Source organism: Cavia porcellus, unplaced genomic scaffold (genome assembly GCF_034190915.1).
Source record: "Cavia porcellus strain 051 isolate PalLab524CR breed Dunkin Hartley unplaced genomic scaffold, mCavPor4.1 scaffold_32, whole genome shotgun sequence".
Taxonomy (NCBI): Eukaryota; Metazoa; Chordata; class Mammalia; order Rodentia; family Caviidae; genus Cavia; species Cavia porcellus.
This window is the reverse complement of record NW_026947515.1, coordinates 29,732,745-29,760,648: the sequence shown is the minus strand read 5'-3', so window position 1 is coordinate 29,760,648 and position 27,904 is coordinate 29,732,745. Positions and strand designations below refer to the sequence as shown.

Genomic DNA, 27,904 nt, shown 5'->3' with positions numbered 1-27,904 from the left:
AGGGCAGGTGCCAAGATGGAGACGCAGGAGGACGGCTGGGTGCTGAGCTGGGCCGCACCTGTTCCCTGACCCTATCCGGGCTTGCATCTGCTTGTCAGCCTTGAGAGTGGCTAGCACCTGTCCCTGTCCTGGAGGCCTAGCCATCCTGCTGTGCAGTCAGTTTTGTTGGGACAGCTGTGAACCTGTGATGGACTCAGTGACTCTGGCACTGGAACTCTGAGTCCTTTGTCAACCTCATCTGTCTAAACGGACACGAGAGTCTCCCCAGTCCACCAGCCTTACTCTTCTGGGCCACTGGGGAGCTGATTCTACTGCCTGGCCTGGGTCTGCCACACTCCACACTGCAGGGCAAGCTAGGCCGAGACAAGGGTCTCACAGGCACTCAAGGGTCTCAGAGGGAGCCTGGCTGAGTCCTAGGCTGGATATACTTACCTCGGACCACGTTACCAGGGTACAGACAACGAGACTTTTGGCTCCAGTAGGCACAGACCCGGGTGCCAGGTGGGAGGTACCGGCTAGACTGTGGCCGGACATCGAGAACCTGCAGCAGGGAAGGACTGTAAGTAGGTGGGGTCAGGGCCCCGGGCAAATCCTCCTCCATCCTGGGCTATGCACTCACCGCCTCCTGTAGGAGCTGCTCCAGAGAGTAGATTCGGGGCCGGTTGCCTCTCTCGCCCTCAATGACAATGCTGTAACTACAGGCAGCAGGACAGTGAGGGGCCTGTGGAGACTTGCTGCCCACTGGGTGCAGCCCCAACCCTCAGCCCATGCAGGGGCCTCACATACATGTCCGGGGGCTGCAGGGTCCTGACGCTGCCCGCATACAGCAGGCTGTCCTCCTTGGGAATGAGCACAGGCAGCCCGTCCTGCAGGTCCTCTTTGTGGATGGTGCAGGAGTGTGCTGCAGGGAGGGGGTGATGAGTGGCTCTGCGGGCGCCTGCTCCCACCCCGCACCTACACGCCCACCTCTGCAGCTCACCCAGAGCAGCACTCTGCTCCGCACTCAGCAAACCCCTGGATGTCTCTTCCTCCTCGCCCTCTTCTTCCTCCTCCTCCTCCTCCTCCTCGGAGAAGCTGCTGTCATGGTCGAACGTGAAGTCGCCCTCTGAGGCAAAGCTCTCCAGCAGCCGGCTCACAGCCCGGCCTTGGCCCTGGGCGGGTCATAGGAGTCAGCAGGCGGCAGGGGCAAGGCGACAGGGCTGCCGAGGCTGGGCTCCTGGGCTGGGGGTGCAGCTACCTGCTTGCTGACGGTCTTGCTTTTCACCTTGCCTAGCTTCCTGCCCTTCCCCAGGATGGCCTTGGCATTTCGGGCTGACAGCGTGATGGACAGGGCTCCGTTCTTCCGCTGTGCACGGGGCGGATGCAGAGGAACAGGGGTGGGTGGGGCAGTGGCCTCCTTGCCTGTGGCCCCCCTGGGCTGTGTGACTCAGACTGGAGCCTAAGCTCACGGAAGCTGGGTGAGGGGGAAGGGGAAGCTCTTCCCAGCTCATGCCCTCCCCACTGGGCCTGGCCCCTGGGATGCCCATGGCCACCTCGGTGCCTACTGCCCTGCTGGCCTCACCCGAAGTACTGGCTGCAGCATGGTGCTCTTGCGTGTGGCCCTCTTGAGGCGCTCGCTGGCCAGTTTTTTGCCTTCTTCGTGGCAGGTGAAGGCCCGGCCGGGACTGAAGAGTGGGGCCCTGCTGGAGGCAGCCCCCGCCTCTGCTGTCAGGTTGCCTTTGGCCTTGCCCTTAGTTTTCTTCTTGCCTGGCGTACCTGGGGGTCGCCGCCCGGGGGCCCGCTCTAGCTTGGCGCCCACCTTAGCCTTCACTGCCCGCCTCTTGATTTTGACTTCGCTCTCAGGGCTGGACAGGTGGCAGGCCCCTGGGGGAGAAGGGAGGCTATTGCAGGGTCCTCACTGTTCGAGCCCTCTGCTCCACCCTGCCTGGCCTCCTGCTTACCTAGCAAGCCCTGCCGCTCCTTCTTCTTCTTGGCTTTCTGGTTGGCTTCCATCTTGACCACGGAGGAGGGTGAGGGCCCCAGCACAGCCATGCTGGCCCTGGGGTGCAGCACCAGCCCAGAATCTTTGGGGGCTGCCTCTGTCCCCAGGAGAGCCTGGCAGTCCTCGCTGTCGGAGCCACTGCCTGGGGGTAGCAGAGAACACTAGGGTTTGGCATTGAGCATGGCCATGCTGGGGTGGGCTAGCGCCTACTGTACAGGTCAGTTTGAGGGACTATAGGTTAGCCCACTGCTGATGTGCCTGGGGCTGGTACTGGGGGGTAGTGCAGCGAAGATAGGACTTTCCTTTGTACAGTACCACTTTGCAGGGCTGGGCCTCTCCCCAGGGCAGTCCCTGCCTCTCCTGCCATCCACTGGTTCAGATGGCCCCTGCCTCCCGCCACCCACCAGCAGCCTGACTTTGTTCCTTCTCAGGCCTCTGACCCCAGGGAGGAAGTCTATTTTTCTAGGCTCCTGTTTCTGGACACGTCTGCTGCAGGCAGAGATAACCGTCTGGTCAGCCTGGCGGATGCTGCAGGAGGCAGTAGAGGCAGTCAGAGGGCTATTTTTAACTCTTGCTGCTTTCCAGGATGCATTTAGGGTCCTCTTCCCTCCCCACTCAGGGAACATTGAGCTGCCCCAGGGACAGGGGCTTCCTCATCTGTCTCAGTGAGGGGTCTCCTTTGTTCTATAACCCTAAACTGGCTCTAGCAATGGCTTGCACCCTGTGTACCCATCCCCCTGTCATCAGGTGACCATGGCCTGGAGGTCCCAGCTGCAGCTGCTTATACCGACAACTTGTCTGCCTCACCTGCCACAGTTACTGCTGGCTGGGCCGGGAACTTGGGCATCTCCCTGCCACCATTGCCATCAGGCTGTGGGTGCCGGACTGCCCTAGACACCTTGGTGTTCTTGGTTCGGGACAGCTTCTTCCGGATGCGGCCACCTGGGGTGACCTCCTTCCGTGGGAAGGGGCCAAGGCCAGCAGGCAGCCCCTTGCTCTTGACCTTCGGCTTCAGCTGGGCCACTCTGTCGGCCACCGAGGATGCCAGCTCACCACCATGGCTGCTGCTTTTCTTACACCGCACCTTCTGTGGACGGGAAGGCAGAGGCTGCACTACGGGCTCTGCCTAAGCCACAGGTCCTTGGGCGCCCTCTGCCAACTTAGGGCTCAGAAGATGACAGCCGTGGGCTGGGGATACAGCTCAGCAGCACAAGCACCTGTCTGGCAAGTGCAAGGTAAAGCCCTCCCCTCAAAGGCTACCATCTGGCCTGGGGTTGCAGGCTGCCACTGGGGCTAAGGCTTATCATTGTCACCTACTCCAGGTCTCCACTCTACCCATCCATGCAGGTGACCTCAGGGCAAAGGGAGGCCAGAGACCAGGGCACCATGGTGTCATGGGTATAGGCCATTTGTTCCTGATCTGAGAGAGACAAGCCTTCTGGCCAGGTCCCAGCTCCTGATCATGGAGAGAAGGATGGGCTGGAAGCACCCTGGACACGGTGTTTAGAGCCATCCCGAGAAGAGCCAGGGCCACCCTCCTTGCTTGCTGCTTGCCCAGTCCCTCTGAAGGCACAAGCCGAGGTGGGAGGAACGTCAGGGGGTGTAAGAGCAGTGACTTTCCCTCACTCTATCCCATCAAGACTCTGCCTCCACTATTGTGGTGCCTAAAGCTCGAAGAGCCTTGGCTCGACTGGGCACCCCAGCCAGGTGATGGCCCAGGGCTGAGTGCCACCTGCTCCCTGTCCTGACAGCCCCCTGGGGCAAGTTGGGTGTGGGCTCACCGCAGAGGCCGTCTGCAGGCCCATGTAGACGGTCTTTTCCAGTTTGTTCCGCTTCTTCATGGGTTCATCACTGTCTTGAAGCTCCGCGCATAGCAGACTCAAACTGGCCCGCACTGCCCTGGAGGAGATGTGGCCATGGGCACAGGGTGAGCACAGGCCTGGCAGCCTGGGTGTCCGAGCCTTGTTCCCTCTGATCTCCCTGTGTGGCCACGATAGTCCTGCACCATTCAGAATAGGCTCTGCCCCTCCAGAAGTCTGGGCAGTCCTCTCTGTCCAACCACCAGCCCTCAGTGGTCCCGGGCCCAGCTGCTTGTCTCCTGCTAGGCCTTGCTGGAAGTGGCCACTATTTCCCCACATTTTGTCCTTCCTATCTGCTGAGGGACACCCTTTGGGTGGTATCCAGTGAGAGAAGCCGTGGAATGGCAGGGGCCCCCAAGATGCAGCCTAGTGTTCAGAGTAAAGGGCCCTATAGCTATCAGGCCCCCATGTGACTGAAATTGTGGCCCCAGCCTTATCTTCACCTGATAAATGGGACAGGAGCACCAAGGCCTCTCAATGAGGCTGGGGTGGGGATCAGGTCCAGGCCTGGCTCTTGGTAAGTATACAAGACTAGATCTTACCACAGTCAGCAACAGAGGATAGGGGATGGACAGCTTCCCAGGGCCAGGGTCCACTTCCAATAGGGGTGGGGTGGGAATAATAAAGAAATACAGATTCCCTTTTCCTAGGAACCCCCCACTGCCAGACTCAGGCCCTCAACAGGGGTCTAGTGGAGGGAACCTGCACCCCACCCCCTACTTCTTAGGTTAAGTCCTGGGAGCTGCTAAATCTGAGCCTCAGTGACCCCAAGACCCACAGGTGTGCTGTCTCCTCCAGGCTTAGAGCTGGTCAGGGGTCAGCACAGGCCCAGCAGCTGCTGAAGACACAGCAAAAGGCATCCTGCCTCAATTCTCCCCAAGTCAGGTCTCTGCACCACCAGACTCGTCACCCTCCAGCACCTCTGATACCCAGTGCACGATTCCATTTCCATCCCACCATTTCTCACAGGGAAACCAAGCCTGGGGCTCTGTCTACCTGCCCTTGGCTGGACGGGGCTGAAGGCCTAGCCTCTCATCTGTCATCTCCTCACTCCCAGCATAGGGGGGCCCTGGCTGCTCATAAGAACAAGTTTCGAATGGGCGTTGGGAGCCTGCCTGGGCTTGGTCTTATGTGGCCAGATGCCCCTTTTCACCTTCCTGTCCAGCAAGAAGGCTGGGCCTCTGACTAGGAGGCCAGGCAGGAAGCTCTGCAGCTCAGGGGGTTCCTGGTCCTCAGCTTCCTGCCATCCTACCTGACCCTCCCACTTCCTGCAAAGCAAAAGGCCTATCCCCTTGGCTTGACTGCCAGCTGCTGCCAAGGGGCCCCGTAGCATGGAGAGTGGGGACGGGAACTGGAGATGGAGGGAGGTGTCAGACCCTATCTTTGGGAAAGGAGGGCCCTAGACTTGTTTTCCTTCCCTAACCTGAAGCTGCTGCCTACTAGCTAGGGCCTGGCTTTTCCGGTCACAGGAAAGTGGCGGCAACGTTTAAGCCTCCAGGGTGGAGTTTGGGGCTACAGACTCCAGGGCAGCCTGGGAGCACTCCAAGGCCCACCCCAACTCTGTTTAGGGTATCCCCAAAAGCCCCTGGCAAGACTGGCCTCCAGTGGCCCTGTTCTGCCCAGCAGCCCTTACACTGCTGGCAGGTTCTCAAAGGGCTATCCCTGGAGCCCCCACTTTAGGTGACACCTGGGCAGGGTGGAAGGACAGCTCCCATTGAGGCCCCACAGTCATATGGTGAATTCCCTCCTGCGTCCCATACAAACTCCCCCCCTCCCCTTGCCGTAACCTTCTCTGCATTTGCTAATGTTTTGTGACATAAAGCCCTGAGATTAATTTTTTGCCTCTGTCTTAATTGAAGGAACCATTTAGTGCCGATTTAACTATTATTACCAAATCATCAGGATTGATGCAGTGTGCACGCGCGCCAATCGTGTTTGGAGGAGCTCGGAGGATTTATGCAAATGGGCCTGCCGGGAGAGGCAATTTGTAGCCGAGAAGGACAATTATACCCAGCCCGGGAGTGCGCCAACGACCGCACCGGGCGGGTAATGGATAATAACATTGCGCGGCAGCCGTGCACAGCAGCGCAGCGTGACCAACGACTTCATACAGTGCAGATGAAGAGCCTTTTACGCAACACCACCTCACACTCCAGGGCCCAGGTCGGTGGCGTGAATGGAGGCCACGCCATGGCCTTGGCCACAGCCTGTCTCAAGAGCTGGCATGGCTGAGCCTGGTGGCTTTCTGGAGGATGGCACCAATGCTGATGGCTGGACACAGGCAGTGAGGTGTCTGCACTTGGTAGTGCTCAGAGAGCAAGGAAAGCCAGAAGAGGAGCTGGGACTCTGCTTCCGGGGCCTGGAGTCCACCCCCATCCCCTGCATGCAGGACTCACTTGGCTTTCTTGCCATCGCTCCTGGCGAGCTGGGCCCCAGGCCGCAGGGTAGGCAGTGAGCTGGAGTGTTTGCGCTTCCTTGGCCGGCCAGGCCCCCGCCGTGCTGGGCTGCTGCGGGAGCTTTCTTCTCTCCTGGGGGCCCCACGGGGTGCTGTCAGAGTCTCATGGCTCCCCTTATCACCCCAACATGTCTTACCAGAGGGCACTGCCTACAAGTCTGCCTACAGATGAGCATTCCCAAAACTGAGCCACTGCCCATCCCCTGTGCCCCGCCTGCCCACAGCAGCCTGGTTTGCTTCTGGAGCAGCCCCCAACATCAGCCCTGGTCTCCAGTCCTCCCTAGTCCTCACCAGGCCCTTTCTGGGTACTGACTTTTTGCCCCAACACCTGTGGACCAGTGTCTTCCTGCCCTGGCCTCTTCTGGGTGACTGGTTCTACCCCCGATTTCCTGCACTGCTCTCTGCTCAGTTTCCCTGCTGGGCAAAGTTTCCTTCCCAGGTCTCCTGAGTCCCTGCTTCTGAAAGGCTCCTTGGTCCCAGCTTCTCAGACATTCTGGCATGACCTCTGCCTCCCAGGTGTGGCCGTGGGGAGCAGGGGTGCCAGTCCTGGCGCAACCACCCCCCAACATACTCATGGTCATGTCTGCGCTGTAGCCGGGCTAGCTCCCGCTGCTTCTCCTTGTAGCGCCGCTGTAGTTCTGCTAGCTGCATACGCATCTCCACCTCCTGGGTGTCTAGCCGGTCGATGGCAGCCTTCAGGGGGCATACCTGTGTGGGGATGGGTGACGGGGTCTGAGAGCCAGGGCAGGGTGGCAGCCTGGGTGTGCAAGGTTGCCGTGCTGTCATGATGCTGGGTTATGTGGGAAAGGAGCCACTCACGGGCTTGGCCTTGGGGGTCCAGGTGTCCTTGCGCTGTAGGATCTGCATGCGGGGTGTAAGCCTGGTGTGGCCTTGAGGGTTGGCAACTGGAGGCTGGGCCAAAGCCACTATGCTGTCTAGGCTGGCAGCCTCTACGAGGGACCAGGCTGTGGCTAGTGTGGCTAGGTGCTGCAGGTTGAAGGCTAGCACATCCTCGTCTTCTGCTGTGGGGGACAAAAGAGTTAGCATGGGTCACACGAAGCCCCACATGGAGGCTCTTAATGGCAGCTGCCGCCCAGCACAGCCCCAGGCTCTTGGAAGCTGCTTGGTTCTACAGGATGCCAACTTGAGGATAGGAGAAGGGTATGTAGCCTTCCCCACTCATCTGTCTGCATGCAGGGACACCCAGTTCCTCCAGCTTCTTTGTCACCTCCACTACCCTGTACTCCCTCCAAGCCTAAGGTGATGCTGGGCTGTTCCTGCCCTTGCCACAGGACACCTGGACAGATGATTCCAGCACGCTCTGGCTGCGGGGTGGGCAGCAGAAGGCACTGCTGACCACATGGAAGGAAGGAGGTGGGGAAGGATCTCCGGGGCCTCCGAGTTGGAGAGCAGAACAGGATGCCACAAAAGGCCTTACAGTGACAGGCAGCTGTGTTAAAGAGGGGCAGGGTCAGAGGCTGAGCTGGCAGAAGGTGCGTATGGAACCGGGGGACAGGCTGGGGAGCAGAGACTCCGGGCTGGAGCCCCAGGAGTCCTGCAGATGGAGGACTGGGTTCATCTGAGCTGACCCCAGGAGAACACCCAGGAAGGGATGAGCACAAACAGGAAGAGCCCTGTGGGGTTAGAGAGGTGGCCTGGGACAGCAGTGCCCTAGTGACAGTGAACACCCTAATGCCTTGATCGTGACTCCTAACACCATGTTCCACTGAGAAGTGGGGCTCCTGGAGACGTGTCTGACTCCAGATTGCGGGGTGTGGGGATGATGTGACATCTGGCAGCAGGGCTCCACGACTGACAGGGGCATCTCAAGCATACACAGGGGTTGCCCAGGGCTCCACAGCCAACTCAGGGCAACTGGGTCACCAGCAGACAGGACAGTAAGGGACTACAGTGAGCTGGAAAAACTCAGAATGCATGTGACCATGGCTGTGAGCACAGACAAAGGGGCAGCCTGCTGTTCTGCCTTGCTTTTCCACCCAGCAAGCTCTCCTGAGCTGTGAGGAGTAGGCAGAGAGAGCAGCACAGTGGGATGCAGTGGGGATGGGCAGGTCACACCCTCGCAAGGGCTGGCGGGTACCTGGGAGATCTTGTCCTTGTCCTGCAGGGGCCCTGTGGAACGTTCCTCTGGAACGTGGACAATGGGGAGTTGCAGCCAAGCCCCATGGTCCCACAGTGAGAGAGGTGCTAGGGGAGGGGATGCAGACAGCTCTGAGCACCAAGGCATGAGTGCCCGAGGGGTAGCTACTGGATGCTCAAACCTCTGGGCACAAGTTCTGGGGCATGCCTAGAGCCACCCATTATGGGAAAGTCCCAATCTACAGACAGGTCCTGCTCCAAAGGTCCTTTGAGGAAGGGTGAGAAGGAGAGCTAGGGGGGTCTCTCACCTGCTAGCAGCAGGGCAGGTCTATTTTCCACCCTTCAGCTACCAGCCTCAGGACTCTTGGCTTTGGGTTCACTGTGATCTGCCAGAGTTCCTCGAGAGCACAGGTGAGTGGTCCCCACCTGGCCTTGCAGATGCTCTAACAGACTTAGGGTAGGGTCCTGTCCCTAGGTCTGGGTTCTACACCCCGCAAGCCTGCGAATCAGCATTCTTCTCCCTCTGCCCATCCTGTGAATCCTGATTTAGTACAGAATGAAGCTGATCCATCCGTTTCAGCCAAAGTGGTCACAAAGTGGGGATGGTCTTCAGGGGAGGGCGAAGCTTACTGCTTCTCCTATGAATACCCCAGCTAGTTTGACAGTTTTGGCCCCATCGCTAACTCACACAGCTGCCCATCCCCCTATGTGATCTACATGGATTCATTAAGTGTGTAGGATCGGGTCCAGGCACACTGATAAGTGCACGTGATGTGCCTGGCACCACTCAGCACCCTTACATAGCCCTGGGACTTCCACATAGGGTCACTGGACACTGCTACCTCACCCTGACACGTTGCCAGCAGGTTCAAGCAAGGCCTGCCCCGGGGTCTGGCTGGGAGCCAACTCCTGAAGTATAGTCCCTAGTCTGTATAGCCCCTCCCGAAGGCAGGGGACTCTGGAGGCTGCTGGGAAGGCTCAGGGAAGGCTCTTTTGGCACAGTGGACTTCACCCAGTGATGCTTACCTATGTCCTGCCAGGGACAGCCTGAGGCAGCCCTGAAGCCCCTAGCAGAGGAGCGTTAGAGGCCTTCAGGGAAACAAACTTTACCAGAACCTGCACTTTTGTCTCCACACAGTACCAAAGACACAGGGCGATTTATGCCCCACGAAAACAAGTAGCTGGGCCTTGAGGATCCCATTAGATTCTTTCTTTTAGATACCCAGTGGCGCAATGCCCAGCTGGGGATGCTCCTGGCCCCAGAGTTTTTGTGTGGGTTCCAGAGGAAAGGTAGCGACTACTCTATCAGGAAGAAAGGGTTGCTAGTGGACCAGGGAACTGTGTGGCTCCCCACTGTGTGAGGCTGACCATGTAGGAACAGGCTGTGGGTAGCTACAGTCTGGCAGGTGGGTCCATCTCATTGTCTCCAAGCCTAAGGCCTGGGGTCACCTCCTTGGGGGCTAGAAGATGAGGCAGATGTTTCCAGAGCTGACCCCACCAAGCCCATGCCCAGGCTCCCTAGGAGGAGGAAACTGGAGCTCCCTACCCTTTCCTCACACCTTGACACCAGCCATGTGAAGTGGCGAGAGCACACACAGGGTGCCTCGAGGTCCCGCCTCTGAAATCACCATGGAGAGGCAGTCCTCACTTTGAGGGCCTACCCAGGACACTCGGCATGGCTGGGGCTAGGATGGATCCTCTCACAGGGGACTTGTGTCTTACTTCAATGGACGCGAGCCCATGCAGAGGATATTCTCCTTGAGACACCCCCCCCCCCAGTTTCAGAGACAAGTGAGCAATGCCAAAGACTCTTTGTCAGGCTGGCAGATATTGAGCCGCCTGGAGGGTCAGCTCCAGGGTCCTGGGAGGCATCCCCGGGGCTTACCTTGAGTGACCAGCTCACTTCTCTGCCGCTGGATCTCCAGGTCAGCCAGTTCACTGAGCAGAGCAATCCCGTGAATCCCTGAGCTGTGGGGCAGAGGGGCCACGCTTGGGGGCCCAGGGGCCACCAAGGGATGAGGATCCGGCATGTTGATGCTAGGCAGGTCCCCAAGGTTCATTGTGGCGGCCACCAAGGCATCCAGGCCTGGCAGTGCCCTGAGTGGGTGGTCGCTGCTGGGAGCCCTCCAGTCTTCCTCTGTGTCCCTCATGTTTTCCTCTTCCAGCTGGGGCTTCTCCTGCAGTGGGGCCTCCTCTGGGGCCTGCTGGACACCTTTCTCATCCTCATTCAGGGCAACTGGGCTCCCTGGTTGCTGCTCCGGGGCTTGCGGGGAGATCCCCAGTGGTGACCCCAGTGTTCCCTCCTCCCTGGTCCTTTCCTCTTGTGCCCCTCCCTGAGTAGAATGAGCCTGGCCAGTGGCCCTAGGGGTCCCTCCCTCGAGGAGGGCCCCAAATTGCAGTTCTTGTAGCCCCTCAAGTGGGCTGGGGTCCTCTGCCTTCCCCTGAGGTCCCTGCTTGGCAGGGTGGGGTGTGGCAGCAAGGTCTGGTGTGGCCTCCCTGCCCCCTGAGAGCAGCTCATGCCCCTCCAGGCTCCCGGGGCTATGAGGTGGCGGCTCCCCAGGCAGGAACGTCCTTGCAGGCTCAGGCTGGCCTCCTGTGACAGCGGTTTGCATAGTTTTGTGGCCCGAGAGGTCAGATGAGTGCACATCTGAGGGCAGGGAGAAGCCCATGCCCACCACAGGGCGCAGGTGTCCAGGGGGCAGGTCTGCAAAGGAGAGGACCATCAGGAGCAGGCTGAGAGCAGTGGGAGGAAAGGAGGCCCTACTGTATCAGCGGGGCGGCCTTTCAAGTCCCCCAACTCATACCTGGGAGGGCCTCTGGCCACTCTCTGGGCTGCAGAACAGAGAGGCAGGGACAGAGGACATACTAGACTAAGGGGACAGCAGGAGGCTAGGGTCAGAGCCTGTCCCAGGTGGCTGGGAGCCTCAGGGGCCCCCTCAAGGGTGATATGGTGTGGCTAACCAAAACGGGGGATTTCAAAACATGATGCCTGAATCAGGGTTTCCCCTGAACCAGGACGAGCCAGCGGTGTGTCGGAGGTATTATGCCTCATTAACTGCAATAATAATAATAAACTCACACACACGCACTCACTCGCACACACATTTAACCTCTTTTGGCTCAGTCTCTTTACTGTGGAACTGGGGCAGGTTTATGTTCGCCCCATGGGTTTCCAGAGTAAGCTTGGATTCAGCAAGGATCGTGTGGGCTGCAGGGAGCTAGTGGGAGGCATGTCCAAGACCCCCATAGGTCACCCCTCCCCTTCTTGGGGACACAGCACCACACTCTGCCCCAGATACCCCTTCCCTAACTCTGCTGAGCCCCAGGCTTACAGCCAAGAAAAGATCTTGTGTCTGGTACCCTTGGGGCCTTGGCACCATCCCAGACAGACTGTACTTCATCATTCCCAGGTCCCCAGTGCTGGCCAACATGGCCCAGCCTGTGTCCACCTGTAGCTGGGATACTGCTTCTCTGTGATCACCCAGACTACTGAAGACAGAAGAGGGGGAGAAAAGGCCCTGTGCCCTAGCAGGTGAGAGCAGCTCCTCCCATGATCAGCCCAGCTTCTTGGAAACTCCAGCGGGGTGAGATGTGAGCAGTAGCTGCCCACTCTCACCTGGTTCCAATGCAGTGAGGTCAGCTCCGGCCCGCCGGCACTTCCCACTCTCGTCTTCAGCTCTGGGCACCTTAGAGCTGGGCCCGGGGCTGCTGGTGGGGCAGATGGATAAAGTGCAGGGGGCACTGGGATGAGGTGGTGGTGTGGGACAGCTGGCTGAAGGCTTCAGGGCAGGTGAGAGACAGCAGGGAGAGAGCTTGACCGTGCCCGTAGCGACAGGCGAGGGGGCGCCCTTGGCCATGGGGGTTAAGGCAACTGGCTTGTGAGTGGACTTCGGGGCCTTTTCCTGGGTAGGCTCCTCCAGTTCCAGGTGGCTGTCCTCTGACTTTCGCTGTGGGGTGGGGGAGAAGCTCAGCTCGGTAGGCCCTCTGCCCCTGTAAGTCCCACAGCCTGCAGAAGCATGCCGGGCTCTCCTGGCGCCAGCTGGGCTGGAGCCTGGAGGGACAGGACTGCCCTGGCCCCAGCTGAGTGTGGCTAGGGTACCTGAAACTGAGTGGCCTGGTGCATCTCCAGGGCCTGGGCAGCCCGCTGCTGCTGTTGTTGCTGCTGCTGCTGCTGCTGTTGCTGCTGCTGCTGCTGCTGCTGCTGCTGCTGCAGGGCATACAGCTCTTGCTGCCTCAGCAGCTGGGAGCGTGAGTACACAGGGAGCTGGCCAGGGTGCTGCATGTGGGATGTTGGTGCCCGGCCCCCGTACATGGGGGACCACAGCGAGGCCTGGTCCATGACATCAGCTGCAGGCAAGGCCAGGGGTCCATCAGCCAGCCCAGCTAGGAACAGAGGGCTTAACCGGACTGCATGCACCTTTTCCCTACACTCTCCTCCCTCAGTCCTCCCCAGCCCTGTGCCTAGCTGGCCCACCTCCCGTTCCCTGAGGCCCCAGCCAGCCTCCTACTCTGCCCTCCCAACTCAGGAGACTGCCTACTACTCAGAGCCACTGCCCAGAGTCCCCTGTGTGAGCAAACAGGCCTGGGAGGCCCTTACCAAGTGCATGGGTGGCTGTGTGAGGCGTGGGCTCCGAGGGCAAGATCACAAGCTGTGCAGGGGCATCCTGGGGGAGCGGGAACACAGAGGGCATGGAGCCGGGCACAGAAGCAGGGAAGCCAGGGGGCAGATTCTGGTGCAGGGCAGGGTGCCCCAGGCCTGGGGAGCAGAGGCACAGCATCAGGCCTGCTGACCTCAGGTCATTTAGGCCTCCAACTCCTGGGGACCCTTGTCTACTCCATTTGCCCTTGAAGACTAACCATAGGAATGTCCCCCCATCCACAAGGAGGGGCTGCGGGTGCGGGGCAGCCAGGGTGGGTGAGCAGGATGAGGGTGAGGGGCTGGGTCCCCGCCCAGCTGGCCACCCTGCATCATGAGGTGGGGGGCCAGGTCTCCAGGGCAGTTGCTTGATGGATGGATCCTGGCAAATTCCACGAGGTCTTTGTTGTCCCTGAAAGATCACTGGAGTTAGTTCTGCTACCTGGATGACCCTGCCCTGCTGCCTGCAGCTCACGGCCATCAATCTGGGGGAAATAAAGGATGGGGCTCACAGCAGACCCCAGAAGTGGCCTTGTGGCAGTGGGGGTATGAGCATGGCCTCCTGAAAATGAAAAGGCCACAGAGCTCAGTGTCCCAGCCAGTCATCCTTCTTTTCTCCCTTTAGCTTGGCGTGGACCCCATCCCTATCAGGGCCAAGGCTTGGCTCTTACTGTAGTAGCAGCTCACGGCTGGCCAGTCCCAGGCGGTCATCACACAGCCGCATCCTCTCCTCCTCGCTCTCCAGGTCCAGCGTGTGTGTGGTACGTGGTCCCCCACCAGCTATGCAGGGCCAAGAGGACAGATTGTGTGAGTTCTACAGCCAACATGACCCTCCCCTGAGCTGGGATCTATGCATGGAAGGAGGGTTCCCCACCCTGGGGCCTCAGGGGATCTTATGGGGTAGGTATGGAGAGTTGATCAAGCTCTTGGGGTAGGACAAAGCTAGCCTTGAGTACCTTGGAATCACTGTGTGGCTTCTGCCCATGAGGGGCCATACCTTTAAAGGCAGGCGCTGCCCGGCCCTGCCGCCCATTGTTGGTGCTATAGGTCATCTCAGGCCGGCTCACTGTGTCTTTCTGCCGGGCCAAGGCCACTGCAATGCCCACAGGGGGTTGCCGCACCTCCCCATCTCCATGTGGGGTGTCGTGCTCCCGGCTGCGGGCACAGTCCGGTCTCTCCACCGAGCCTGGGCCCTTGGAGGCTGGGAACTTTGCTTCCTGTTGGACACAGCTGGCTTTGAGGCTACCCAGGCCCACGAAGGGAGCCTTCTGGCCCACCACGAGGGCTTGGTTGCTGTATTTAAGCAGGTTCTTCATGGCTGAGACCTCGTCGGGCGGGGTGGGCAGCTCCTGAGGCAAGAGAGCTGCCTGCTGCAGGCCACTGCCAAAGGGGTCCAGGTAGGCACTGCCTTTGCGCTCCTCGCTGATGGCCATGGTGGTGGCCTGCCCTGCCTGGATGCTCCAGGGTGGCAGGTGGGGTCCACCATATCCCAAAGATGCCAGCTCCAGGGACTTGCGCTTGGCCTCAGCTCCACTGCCTCCTGGTTCGACTTCGGGAGGCACCAAGTGCTGCTGATGCCTGATCCGAGCCACTTTCTGGGCCCCAGGGGCACTGGGGGGAGCCTCCTTGCTGACAGCTTTGTCTAAAGTGCAGCAGGCCTGGGTGGCCTTCCCACCGAGTGAGTCCTGGTGGGGGGGCCGAGCACAGTCCTGCGAAGGGGCAGGCAACTCAAAGTAGCCACCTTTGTCCAGACTGGCTTTGGGGAGTCCAGGAAAGGGGGCCTCGGGGCCAGTGTTGAGATACTCCAGCCCCTTTAGTCGGGAGTTGAGGGCTGCCTCAAAGCCCCCAGGCCGTCGCTCAACCTTGCCCTCGGCCTTCATGTGGGCATAGGAGACTCCATAGGGCGCGACATGATCAGGGCCCATGGCCCCATCTTGGTGTCGGTCCTTGCCCTCCCCTGCCATAGCACAGGCCTCGGCTGCCTGGAAGGGCCGGCTCTTGTCAGCCAGGTGTCCCACAGAAGGCACGAAGGTGGGCCTGCTGGCCTTGAGGTCTCGAGGGACCTTGTCTTGCAGTGGGCAGAGCCCATCTGGGCCCGTGTGCAGCTGCAGACAGGGGAAGGACCCAGAGGCTGTGCTGAGGGGCGGGGGAGGGCCAGTGGGCAAGCCGGAGGGCACCGTATAGGACACCGCATGGTGTAGCATCTGCCGCCGCTCCAGGCACTCGCTGAAGGCTGCCCCAGGCTCTGCGTGGCCTGCTGGCTCCCTGGCACAGCGTCCGGAAGCTGCCACACTGGCGCCGGGCCGGCCCAGCACACCCCCTGTGCAGCTGGCCAGCGGAGCCTTGCCCAGGTCACCATTGAGCACCTTGGCGTTGAGGAGGCAAGAGGTGGGGTGTCTGGGGCGGCCCTCGCAGGAGCCCCGGGGCCCTGGGCCGCCCTCTTTGCAGGGCCCGTCGGCTGGCACGGTTACCAGCTTGTGCCGCTCCTTGCTGCCGTCTTCCTCTGCTGCCGCTCGCTCTCGGCCCTCTGTCACCTTGCTGGCCTTCTCTTTGCCCATTTCTTTGCCCATGAGGAAGCCATCAAACTCCTTGGGACCTTTGTGAGAGGGGACGGTCTCACCCCGGTCCCGGCTGCAGGCGCCAGTGGGGTGAGCAGGTGCACCCCGGGCCACACCAGGGAAGTTGTGATTGGCAGGCAGGAGTGTGGGCTGGGGAGGCAGGTTGCGCAGGTAGAAGTTATCTGTGGGCCCAAAGAGCCAAGGTCAACAAGAAGCCCGGGGTGGGGGCTCAGACTCCCCCAGAATACTGGCCCCAGGTGCTCCCCTAACCCCTTAGCTGGTATCTACTGTTCAGGGAATGTGCTTGTTCCTGTTTTTTTTTTTTTTTTTTTGGTCTTTTTCTTTTTTATCAGTACCGGGATAGAAATCAGGACCACAGTCTTGCAAGGCAGGTGCTTATGCCGCTGAGCTAAATCCCAACCCTGTGCCTGGTTTTTTTTTCGGGGGAGGGTAAGGCAGGGACAGGACCTTACTCTGTAGTCTAGGCTAGCTTTGAACTCACTACTGTAGCCCAGGCAGCTCTCAAACTTGAGGTCCTCTTGTCTCAGCCTCCCCAGTGCTAGCATTGTAGACATGTATTGACATACCTGGTTTTGTTTCATTTTTTAAATATTGCGTAAAATATAAAAATACATAGCTGGATGTGGTGGCACATGCCTGTAACCACAACAGGAGGGTTGCCACAAGTTCGAGGCCAGCCTGGGTTACAAAGTAAGTTCAAGGGCAGCCTAAACCATACAGGGAGACCCTGCATCGAAACAAAAACAAACAAACTAACTAACTATATACACACACACACACACACACACACACACACACACACACAGTTTAATGGCACTGAGCCACATTCACAGTGAGATCATCACTATCATCTCCTCCAGAATTCTACTCTCTAAATTGAAGCTTCCTCCCCATCAAACACTACCCCCGCCCCAAGCTACAACCTCAGAACTTCACAAAGGCTTTCCTCACTAGGTCTTAGGGGCCCAAGGGTCTTGAAGATTTTTGGAGGGAGGCTGATGCGGCACAGCAGGCACCTTCCTGGCTTCCTCTGAGGGAGCTCAGCTTCGAGGGGTCTTTAGGAATACGCGTGCACACACGCACAAGAACTGCAAAGGGAGGGTGCTGCCCAGCTGCACCAGCTCTGAGGCCACTGCCAAGTGCTCAGGGGTTGTGCCCTAGATCACCAAGGTTCTGCAGCAGCTCCCAGGGGAGGAGCAAGGCCTTGGGGGGTCTAAGGATAGGCTGGGTGTGGTTCCGTACCTGGGACACCCTGGGGAGGCCCAGTCCCGAAACGCCTTAACTGTGGAACTCAGGCTGGTGGGATAGGTGTGGGTTACAAAAGGATAAAACCAGAGGAGTTTCTAGGAGGGCAGCAGTGGAACTGCCCAGCCTGGCACCTGGGGTCAGAAGGCACCCGTGGGTAAGGACTGCCTGCTAGCCAGGGTTCTACTTGGGTGAACCTTCCTGCCCTCAGAGTGGTCTGCTCCCCAATTTCTAGATCAGTCCTGGTGGACACCAAGGCCACTCTGGGGCCAGGTCAGTACTTTTCAGGGACCCTGGGGTCTGCTCCTCCTCTCACCCTGCTGGGTGGGCAGGCAGCAGGGTGAGGCCTGGAGAGAGCAGACAATGGGGAAACAAAAGAAATGTTTGGAACTTGTAAAACTGTCCTCAGTCATGTAAATTCCTTGTCAATTTCCTGCTAATTAGAAAGGAGGGGAGGGGGGTGAAAAGGGGTAGCCCAGGAGAAATCTAATTAGCTCAACTTCCAAAACCAAATAATGTTCTTGGATGAGGCTCCACTACAATATTGTGAAAGCTGAGAGGCCCAGCCAGCGCCGCCAGGACACCAGCCGGCCCACTGCCTGGAGGGAGTCCCAGGCCCTGTTCAGGGGTTGGGTTTCTGGGGCTAGGACCAGCCACCTGCCCACCCCTGACAAATGCTGTCAAAACAGCTGTACAGGCCTGCCAGGCTGACTGGGAAATTGGGGGGTGGTCCCCGGGGGCCCAGCGGGTTGTTCCCCAGGCAGCAGAACCTGAGCAGCAGGCTGGGTTGGTGGGAGCATCTGGTTTGTTTCAGGATCAGCAGGAAACCCCCTGCGTAGGCCCAGGAGCTCCCCGGCCAGTCCCACAAGGACCTGCACCAATCACAGCTGGCGGTCCCAAAGAGACCAGTCATCTGCTAATAGCTCAGGGGCTCTTTGGGCCCAAAGGGCCAGAGATGCTGGACACACCAAAGTCCCTGGCTTGTGACAGCAGGACTAGCGACACGCTCGTTTGCTCCTCTGGGTGTCCTGTTCACCTACAAATCCTGCTGTCTGCCTGGTAACCCTGCCCTCTTAACCCAGTGGGGCTCCAGGACTGCTGTGTAAAGACTGGTCCTCACCTGCTGCCGCATACTGCGTCCCTCTGCAGAGGGACCTGTAGGCCCCATCAAGCCTGTACCTCCTGTCGATGCCCCCCACCCCTCATGTTAGCTAAATTCACCCCTCCCCTCAGAACCACACCTTAGTGGCCCCTCCCACTGCCCAGACAGAATTGGTCATCTGGGATCTTCTGCCTCCCCTCACTCAAGCGGCACTGTGTTTGTTTGAGACAGGGTCTCACCATGTAGCTCAGGCTGACCTTGAATTCACGACATAGCCTAGCCTGGCTTTTAACTCACACTAATCCTCCTGCCTCAGCCTCCTGAATGCTGGGATTACAGGGGTGTGCTACTGTGCCTGGCTTACACTGTAATTTTCTAAAAAGTAATTTAAAGGATTTTTTTTCTTCAGTATTGGGTTTGAACCCAGGCTTGGCTCAAACTTTCACCTTCCTGTCTTGGTCTCCCACACAGCTGGGATTACAGGAGTGCCCTGCGGAATTTGGCTTCAAGCCCCATTTGATGCACAGGACATAATATCTGGGTTCAAGTCCCATCGCTGGTCACCTGAAACATGGTCACTAATTCAATGTCACCCCAGCCTCTGGGCAACCCCTAGGGAGGGCTTCTTTCTAAAATGCAAATAACGTGTCCTCCCAACTCCAGGAAAAATCTGTCCATGGGACACTGCTCTGCTCCCCATGGCCCTGCCAGACCTCTCGAGGCACACTCCTTCCGGGTCCCTGGGGTTAAGAGGCAAGGACAGAGAGGGGACACAGACACCAATCCCAAGAACTGGAGAGACAGCAAGGCTGTTTGAGGGGTGCAGCTGGGCTCAACACCTAGAGGGCAAGGCCCAGCCAGGCTGGCTGCTTTCACCTGTTCCCCAGAGGCTCCCCACCCTGCCAACCCCTGCACCGACTCCAGGCCTCGTGTGGTACTTGCCTTTTTGGGTTCCATAGAAACGATGCTGCCCGCAGAGAACATTACTGTTTCCATGGTGATCCAAGTGGCTCACGGGTAAGAAAGTAGATGCCAGACTCCCCGAAAATCTGGGGTATGCAGGAGCTAGAGAAGTAAAAGGACTGGCTGTGGCACAAGGTCCTGGTCCCCTGCTCCAAACCACCTTGATTCCAGGGAGACAAGAAGCTTGCAGGCAATCCAGGAGCGACGTCCCGCGGAGCCCGGCGTGCAGCCCGCCAGTGGGAAATCGACCCATCAATACATCATATTAACTCTGACTCGACTAATACCATCCCTCTGGTGCGGCACAAATTGAATTGCTGATGGACTGGGAGAGGAGAGGCTGGAGGAGGGCGCTTCTGATTCCTTCCCAGCTCTTGGTGGTTCTCACGTGCTTCGTGCTTCCAGGCAGGACACAAAGGAGCTTAGAGAGGTGTCTTAAGAGGAGGGGGCACAGTAGATAGACGTCCCGGAGTGCTGACAACCACGGACAGACCCCGACTCCTGTCTGCACCATCGTCCTCCAAGAGGGCCCACAGTCCCAGGCCAGCTGTGTGCTGGGGAGCTAGCTGGAGTGAGCCACACAGAGCCAGGCCTCTAGGGTGCTGCAGGTTCCCTGTAGCTGGAAGCCACAGGTGTCACTGATAGAACTCTCCACCTAGGCCACAGGCCTGGCCTCTTTGTGGCCTGACATCTGCAGCAAAGCTGGGACCCTGCAGTGGCAGCACTGTCCCCAGAAGCTCTTGCATAAGTCCAGAGCCTCTAACTTTTACCTAGTGGCTTTTGGGTCATGTCAGGAGGGCCCTTCCCTGAGCTCAAAGTGTTCATTCCTCTCAGGCAGCCCAGGTTCTAAGGGCACACTCTCATGCAGGGATGCTAGCACTGGCCTTGAGCTCGTTCCACTCTGGTGGCCTGAGATCCCAGGTCAGCTGGGATCCCCCAGTGAAGTCCTAGCTTGCAGGACAGAAAGGAGTGAGTACCAATCCTGATGCCAAGTCTCCATCAGTCACCAGCAATGTGGCTTCTTGGAGCTGTTCCTTCTTCACAAGGTCTGATGGGGCAGAGACCTAGGCTACAGGCACTGCCAGACTCATGCCTGCTGTGAATAACAGGGGCCAAGAAGCAGCCCTCTGCCCTTCTGTCTTTGAGGTGGGGTACCTGGATCACCCAGCTGGTGACACACTGCTAGCTGCCCCTCATTCTACAGAATAAAACAGAACCAGCAGTACTGGCTCTCTGCCTCACTCTAAAACAGACACATTAGGTCCCTGGGAAGCCGTTCTTGGGGACTCTGCTACTGTCCTGAGAGCTTTCTCAGGCTATTCTGGATGGTGACAAAGAGCAGGGGTCCCCAGGGTACCCTTAGAGGACAGGAAAGGGAAGGAAGAGGGCCCTGGGGGCAGCAGGCCAGGCATAGAGGCCTCCCAAGAGCCTCTCTGGGCACCTGTCATAGCTGTCACTTCATAGAAGGGCGTCCTGAGCTGCATGATGGGGAGCCAGGTACCAGGACTCCTCTCGAGTGTCACAATGAGATCACAGGTCTCACAGCACACAATTCTGCTCCACCTTACTGTTTCCCCAAATTCTTTTCTCATGGGAACCCTATGCTGCTTAGTAGGACTCCTTTGAGGGCTGAGCACTCTACGGAATACCATCTGAGAAACACCTTTGTGGAAGTCAAGCACTAAAGAGGCGGATCCAGAATGACAGGACAGATCCCCAGGCCCGGTGTATTTCCAAGTCTCAGTCTGGGGCTGGCCACCTCGATGGTCCAACTCAATGCCATGCCCCTGTGGGCGCAGGGGCCGCAGCCTAGTGCCAGCCCATCCTGAGCATCAGGGGTGGAGGCAGCCCTCTGTAGGCTGAGTCCGGCGGCTGAGGGTCACTTCCTAGTACCTAGCTTGAAGGTGAAGGACAAGAACTCAAGACAAGAGCTCACAGGTGGCAGGAGGGGACACCCCAGGACCTCAGAAATAAGGCCATAACATCCATGGTACCCCAATCCCAGTGGGACCCCTGGCAGTTGCAGGCCACCACTCCTGGTGACACCACAGAACCTTCTCTGGCTCAATGGGTCCAAGTGACTCTATGGACTCTGTCCCTTGTGAAGCCAGCCTGACTCTGGAAGAGGCTGTGCCCATAAAGGCTCTGAGAAGTTCTGTGGCTTGAGAACCTGCTTGCCAAGAGCAACCCCGCCCTGCAGAAGGCCTGCCGTGGGGAGAGTGCTGCGCCCGGCGTGCCCCTGGCAGAGCCCTCCTGCTGAGGCACAGACTGGGGCTGGAGCACTGGGCCAACTGGCCTGGTGTGCAGGGCACATCGGCAGCAGATGTTGACCAGATTCAACTCAGCTCCTGGAAGACTTGACAAAAGCCGAGGAGCACCGCAAGGCCTGGGGAGCTGGCTAACCCGCCACAGCTGTCCTCCTGTAATTGGCTGCTGTTAAATATTTTACGGGCCTCGGTTTTGTAAACAGAAGTCTGTAAATTCCTCCTTCCCAGACGCCGTTTCCCAAGCTAAACTGTGCGGACCCCCCCACCCCACCCCAGAGGTCGGGGCCTCCCTCACCCTCGGGGCCAGCAGGCGCTCAGCCAGCTGAAGAGCGGGCTCCTTCCTGCCCACTGCGCTCTGGGGCAGTGTGAGGGTGGATGGCCTTGGTGTCCCTCTACTTCTGAGCCTGTATGGGTGGTATCCAGGCCAGGGAGCGGGGGCAGAAATCTCCTGGGGCCCAGCCCAAAGGCCTGGCCAGCTCTGTCTCTAGCCTGCTGCAGGCCCTTGCCTCTGAGGCCCCAGATGGGGAATGAGGGGTGGAGGAAGGGGTACAGGGCAGGAAGAGGGAAAAGTAAGGATGGGGGGGCTCGGGAGTGGGGAGGAGGTCTTTCCACCACAGAAAGCCACAGAAAGGCCCTTTCTTTTTCCCAACAAGACTGTACTCTCTGAACTGAAGAAGAATATAAAATACGATTTTTATGCATCAGAGCAGCTGCTGTGTGACCAGAACAGGAAGCTAGGGCTGGTGTGGCTATGCTGGGGAGGTATGCGGTCCCTGAAGAAGCTACTGCTAAAGAGACTAGGGGTGGTGAATGCTGGGGGGTACCCCAGGACAGTGGGGAGAAGACTCTCCGGACAGGGTTACAGTTAGGGTTGGGGCCAGATCCAGGGCTGGGTCAGGTGGTGGCTATACTCCCTCCTCAGACTGGGGCATCTCCCTGCCCCACAGCCTCACCTACCTTGTGCTTAGGCCCATTATGATCATCCCAATGGGCAGGTGACAAACTTCCTGAAGCTCCCACCTGACTTAGGGACAGGGCTTGGAGCAGGCTGTAGAGATCTGAGGACAAGCTGTCCTTTGTGCCTGTCCACTGCCACAGGTGCCTGAAGACCTGAGCCCAGTCCTTGGCCCAGTGAAGTGGTAGGGGACTGAAGAGGTCAGAGGGAGGACTGGGAAGGTGGGGTGGACACTACTGCCGATCCAAGAGGAACAAGTGGGCGTGATGACTGCCTCTCAGCTCTCCACTGAGAACTAGGAGACACTGGTCTCTGCTTTTTGTGTGACCTGGCACCTTCTCCCTGTCACATGGCATCTGTTACATGTGCCAACACTCAACACTAACTCAGTGCTGGCTGCTTCCCAGATCATAGCCAACACCAGGGGCTCTGGGCTGAGGAGAGGTCTGAGGCTCTGTTCACCTGGAACACACCTGACTGGTGACATCAGTTCTGGGTATAGTCAGGGCCATGGCAGTGTGTTTGGAAGACACTTGCTGCCCCTTGCTCTAGTGCCTGAAGGGAGTAACCTGGCCATAGCTCCCTCCCCATGAGTGGGAGATACCTGTTTCTGTCCCTAATCCCCTCTACCTGGGCGGTCTGATGCCTAGGTGTTCAGGCTGAGCCTTCCAAATGCAGCAGCTCCCAGGATTGACACCACATTCTGGGTTTTGGTGGTGGCAGGGGAACCTGAGATCCCTCCAGGTGTGCCCAGCATATCCTCCATGGGCTCACAGGGTGCTGTGTCCATAAGCTGATCCACAGCTGCCTCAAGTAAAGGGCCTGGCAGGCTCTGCTGAGAGGAGCTGTGCTGAGAGGAGCTGTGAGGAGCAGGAGAAAGAAGCCAGGCTCCCACAGGCACCTCTAGAATAAAAGTTGCAGGCAGCCTGGCTAGGATCCTGATAAGTCCTGGACAGTCCCCAGCCCTAGGCTTGATGCAAGCAGGCGGGTTGTCAGGGAGGTCCGGGGTGCCTGCTGCAGGCTTTAGGTGAGAGAAGGCAACTGAGAATCCTTTGAGCTTGAGGCACTAAGCATCCTGGGCATGACCTCTAAAATCTTCACGGACATAGATGGCACCTTCCTTGCCCTCCCCTCTGTAAGCACATCCTGGGCACCTGAGGCCATTGTGCCTAGGACCCCTCCACCAGGGACCAGTGTGCCCTGCTCCTGTCAGACCTCAGGACACCATCCCAGGGGTCAATGGCCAAGGGGCTACCTTAGCACATGTAGTCACAGGACATAGGAGACAAGGACCAGTCTGTAGGACTCATCCAGTTTCCTCTGGATCCCAACAGCTGTTCTGATATGTGGTCTACAAACGGGGAAACTGAGGCTTAGGAGCCTGGCAGCTGGGCATGTGAACTAGAGGCAAATGCAGCTCTTGGGCTATGAAGCCTTCCCTTGGACATCTGGTCTCTGAGCAGCTGGACCCACCACTGCCCAGGGGGTAGCCAGGGCCATGTGCAGGCCTTCTGGGCCTGCAGCGGCCTCCAATCGGAGCCTGGCCAAGCCCCTGGCTCCAGGACCACACAGACTATGGGCCTGAAGTGAGGGAGTGGCAAGGAAGGGGACCAGGGACAGGAGGCCAGGGCTCTGAGGGTAGACTGAAGGGACATCTCCATCACAAGTAAAAGGGAGGTGGCATCTTTTGGGGTCTGCAGAAAGGGGCAGGAGCAGGGGCAGTTGCCAGAGATGTCAACTCCAGGGGATGGTACGGGAGGGCACTGGGTGGAATCTCTGTCCTCTCAGACAGGCTTTAGCTCCTGAATCCTTTGTAAGCCCTGAGGCCCTGGAGGGGCCAAAGGGGGTCCTGGGGCAGTTGGTAGTAGGTCATGGGTACATGCTGTGGGTGGCCCTACCCCAACTGGGTCTCATCTAGGCCCCATGGAGAAGTGGTCCCCGGGTAGGGCTGGATCTGACAATGAGGCCAGCCACAAGGACAGCCATGACTGGTACATGAGCCCATGGTTCCCCCTCCAGGTGGCACAAGAGACCATGAAGAGTGGGTTGTGGGAGGGCTGCATCCCCAGTCTCCCCAGCCAAGCCCCCCCAATAGAATCTCTTTCATGGCCCGGTGGGTGGTCCCAGCCAGGCAGCTGGGGGTGGGAGAGGGCCAGGCTCCCTGACAATGGGCCCAGCTGTGCTGCGCCCACACTCACGCTGACCCACCCACGACAGGCTGGCCGGACAGTGGCTCCCTGCTCCCCCCTTGTAGTCCCACCACCCGGCCCACCCTGAGCCCTGCAGCCATCCGCCTCTGGTGAAGCCCATTGGTCAGGAAGCCTGGGGAGGAACAAACAAGCTCTGCCCCAGGCCAGATGTTTTGGGGCGGCTTCTACAGCTCTGGGTGCCCCAAGCTGTTCAGGGACAGAGGAAGCCCTGGCCCCATTCTAACAGCTGCCCTGCAGATGGTGGCATGGGTGGGGGCTCTTCTTCTGGCTAAGAGGCCCTGCTTAGGGTAAGGGATACCAGGAGTTACTGCCACCTGGGTCCTGGCTTGCCAGCCTACCCTGGTCTTCTTCCCCGTAACACAGAAGCCCCCCAGGGCCAGGAGAGGAGTGGCAAGCTAGCTTCGCTGGGCACCTGCCTCTGTATTCCCACGGCAGTGAAAGAGATTGGGACAAGGATGAAGCCAGGCCTTGGTGTTGACTGATAGGCAGCCCACCATGCAGCCCAGCCTGTACTCTTTGGCCGTGTCGCGTGCCCCCTGCCCGCCTTGTCCCCCGCCCTTCTGAACACACACGGCCGAGGAACAGGCCTTGGCATGCGGGAGCCAGCTGGCATCTAGTCAAACTAGCAGCCAGGCACACTGCCAGGGCAGCCAGCCAGGCTGCCACTCGCTGCGGCCCCGCCCGCCCTGGCCTCTGACGGCACCGGGAGCCGGCACCATGTGGCTCTCTGGAGTGAGGCTGCAGATGCAGAGCAGGGGAAGCCCTGAAAGGAGGAGATCCCGAGCCAGCAGGCAGTTTAGCTGAAGACCGGGGTGGGTGGGGACACTGAGGGGAAACTGAGGCTCAGGTCAGGAAGGTCCATGTAGTCTTATGATACCCAGATGGGTGTGAGCTCACTGACACCCTCAGGTGGGACCTGGCAGGTTGGGAATGAGCTCCCCAACTCAGGACCACTGATCCCCATGCCCATCCCCTGGTGGTCCTTGGGTGGCATCTTGTGTTCTAGGACTGGAGGTAGTTCAAGAGCCACATCCTGCCTTCTACATCCACCTGGGCAGCCTCCTTGACCAGGCTGTAAGCATAGTGATGGTGGGAATGGCTCCTGCTACCAGAAACAGGGTACCCAGAGCAGGGCGTGGCCACTCAGAAACAGGCCTCAGGGGGTATCAGTCCCCCTTTCTGCCGCCCCCCCCCCATCAGGACCTCTGCGGCATGGGGAAGGCTGGTGTGTGTCAAAGCCTCTCTGATAGGGCTGGGGATTTAGCTCAGCGGCATAAGCACCTGCCTTGCTAGCAGGCGGTCGTGAGTTCGATCCCCGTACTGATAAAAAATGAAAAAGACAAAAAAACAAAAAAAAAACAAAGCCTCTCTGATGCACCATCTGGACACCACCCCCTCTAGGGCCACATGGATGCTGCTGGGCCAGGGCAGATGAAACCACTGAGGCTGCACCTCATGGTGGGACTGAGGGCTGTGGGTGCCCAGGGGCTTGTAAGCAGCTCTGCCAGACAGCCGTTGGCACAAAGGGAAGTGAGAGGCAGAAGGTCGTTGCGGGTACTGTCTGGAGGCCACCCCCAACCCATGCTCTGAGCAGACCTCAGGGGCAGTATGGGGCTCCAGGGCAGGTGGTGCTACCCACAAACCGTCCTCCTTGTTGGTGGGTGGGATGGAGAGGAAGTGGGAATTCGAACCTCTGATGCAGAGGGGTAGGCTATCCCACTCCTGAGCTCTGAGGCAGGGTCATGATTGGGTGCAAGGAAAGGAAACCAGGTCAGCTGTCCAGGTGTGCTATCGTGCCTATGCCAGACCAGGAGGGATAAGCACCCCGACTTTTGCTGAGGTGCCTTGCCTGTTTGCTCCCTCTGCTTGGCACCTTCCTCCTTCCCACAGACGTCCTGAGGGCCAGATGCCCAGTGAAGGGCTACAAGGACAGAAAGGGACCAGCAGTGCCCACAGGGCATGGGGCACAGGCAAGTGGGCCGAGGACCCTGCTTTGCCCGAGTGGAGCTCTGTACCCTGCTGGCCTCTCCTCTACCCGGGAAGAATGCTGCTCTTCAAGCAGTGCCTAAAGCCCAGATTATTTTAACAACTGTCCCTCACTCGTCACCTGTCCTGTTTGGAAAACAGCCCCTTTCTTGTTGCACAAAGAGAGGTTTCTCTGGCTTCCAGAAGTGCCGGGCGCTAATCTCCCTGCCTGGAACATGGGCGGGTGGCGGCACGGTGTGTGGGTCCGCAGCGCTCTGTAAACACGGCGCGAGCACAGCAGCCATTGAGTTACGGCAGTGCCGGTGCCAGGAGTGAGAGCCCTGTGTGCCTGCTGCCAACTGCAATTACCTCTCTTGTGCCAGCCGGCAGGGGGCTTAACCCTTCCCACACCACTCGGATGCCAGCAGCTATCAGGGCAGGGCCACCGAGGCCTTGGGCAGTCACTCAAGTAGCAGTACCAGGGAGCCGAGTGCACCACACTCTGGGGTCCCAACAGGGCCTCAGGGACTCCTGCCGGCTGTGACACCCGAGAGTGACGAGTATTTGCTAGGTACTGACTATGTGCAGAGCTGGAGGCTCTGTCCTAGGCAGGGCACCAGGGAGGCAGCCTGTGCCTGCTGACAACTCTCCCCTGTCTGCTTCTCCCCCTCAGCTGGCGCATCTGGAGCCCATGCCTCCTCACGTCTGGGGAGGTGGGTGCAGCCCATGTCAGAGGGTGCAGCCCAGTCCGGCTGGCCCAGCTGTGCTCCACATTTTCTCGGCTCCCTGGAGTCCTCCCTGCCCCACCCCCTCCTCCCTCTCTGTCCATCTGGAACACACATCTGGCCAAGACTAGTGACTACTAAGGGCCTTTCGTTGTTTGCAATCAATTACCACCTCCCCCAAAGGGCTTCCTCAACAGGGAGTGGCCCCCATCCCAGCATGCTCAGCAAGGTTAGCCATGGTCAGTTGTGCGGCCACCATGGTGCCATGCAGAGCCTAGAACCTTGACTTACCTTCATGAGAGTGGGAAAACCAGATCTGTGAGGTGCCAGGGTGAGAGTTGCGGTAGGCCTGCTCAGACGGGGAGGAGGTGGGGCCGCTAGGGTGCGTGGAAGCTGCAGAGCCCAGGCTGCTGGTGAGGAAGCTGCCCATAAAAGAGGATGCTGGAGAATTTCCCATCAGGCGGCTGCTGGCTGTGGACACAGGGACAAGTGTGATTCAAGACAGATCAGATTAGGGGGAGCACCTACCGTCCATGGTTCCTCCCCACCCCTAAGCTCTCCAGGGGCCTTTATCTTTACCCAAGAGGCCCACAGGAGGAAAATTTGCTCTCATAGGCATGTGACAATAGCATTGGGGTCCCAGGCCTCTGTGTGTCTCAGGTGCCTTAGGGCTAACACCATCCTGCTACTATAAAACCAAGAATGATACTTCTACATAAAAAAAAAAGGAATACCCCATTTGTCCCTCATATGTCATCACCATCACTACCAACCACATCACCTCTACCAACAACCACCACCTGCACTACACCAATCACACTACCACCAACGACACGAGGACCAACCCCGTTACCACTAGCAACCA

The 27,904-nt window shown here is 58.8% G+C and overlaps 1 protein-coding gene across 4 annotated transcripts in view; it reads right to left on the bottom strand.

Annotated features, from left to right (window-relative positions):
- The window catches only part of Bahcc1 (BAH domain and coiled-coil containing 1), a 57,831-nt gene that overhangs the window by 5,598 nt on the left and 24,329 nt on the right, over window positions 1-27,904 (bottom strand). For 2 of the 4 annotated variants that reach the window (XM_023562914.2, XM_063242258.1), the window contains exons 3-23: window positions 27,331-27,510; window positions 18,897-19,019; window positions 14,026-15,768; window positions 13,700-13,808; window positions 13,250-13,440; window positions 12,990-13,148; window positions 12,492-12,739; window positions 12,009-12,339; window positions 10,278-11,096; window positions 7,115-7,317; window positions 6,867-7,003; window positions 6,237-6,368; window positions 3,763-3,880; window positions 2,789-3,068; window positions 1,941-2,123; window positions 1,562-1,863; window positions 1,238-1,345; window positions 980-1,151; window positions 787-901; window positions 620-695; window positions 433-541 (exon numbers count right to left, since the gene is read on the bottom strand). In XM_023562914.2, the coding sequence (XP_023418682.1) occupies window positions 433-541; window positions 620-695; window positions 787-901; window positions 980-1,151; window positions 1,238-1,345; window positions 1,562-1,863; window positions 1,941-2,123; window positions 2,789-3,068; window positions 3,763-3,880; window positions 6,237-6,368; window positions 6,867-7,003; window positions 7,115-7,317; window positions 10,278-11,096; window positions 12,009-12,339; window positions 12,492-12,739; window positions 12,990-13,148; window positions 13,250-13,440; window positions 13,700-13,808; window positions 14,026-15,768; window positions 18,897-19,019; window positions 27,331-27,510 (5,838 nt within the window). The remainder of the gene's footprint in view (window positions 1-432; window positions 542-619; window positions 696-786; window positions 902-979; window positions 1,152-1,237; window positions 1,346-1,561; window positions 1,864-1,940; window positions 2,124-2,788; window positions 3,069-3,762; window positions 3,881-6,236; window positions 6,369-6,866; window positions 7,004-7,114; window positions 7,318-10,277; window positions 11,097-12,008; window positions 12,340-12,491; window positions 12,740-12,989; window positions 13,149-13,249; window positions 13,441-13,699; window positions 13,809-14,025; window positions 15,769-18,896; window positions 19,020-27,330; window positions 27,511-27,904) is intronic. The other 2 variants (XM_023562916.2, XM_063242259.1) reach the window with 2 other exon arrangements.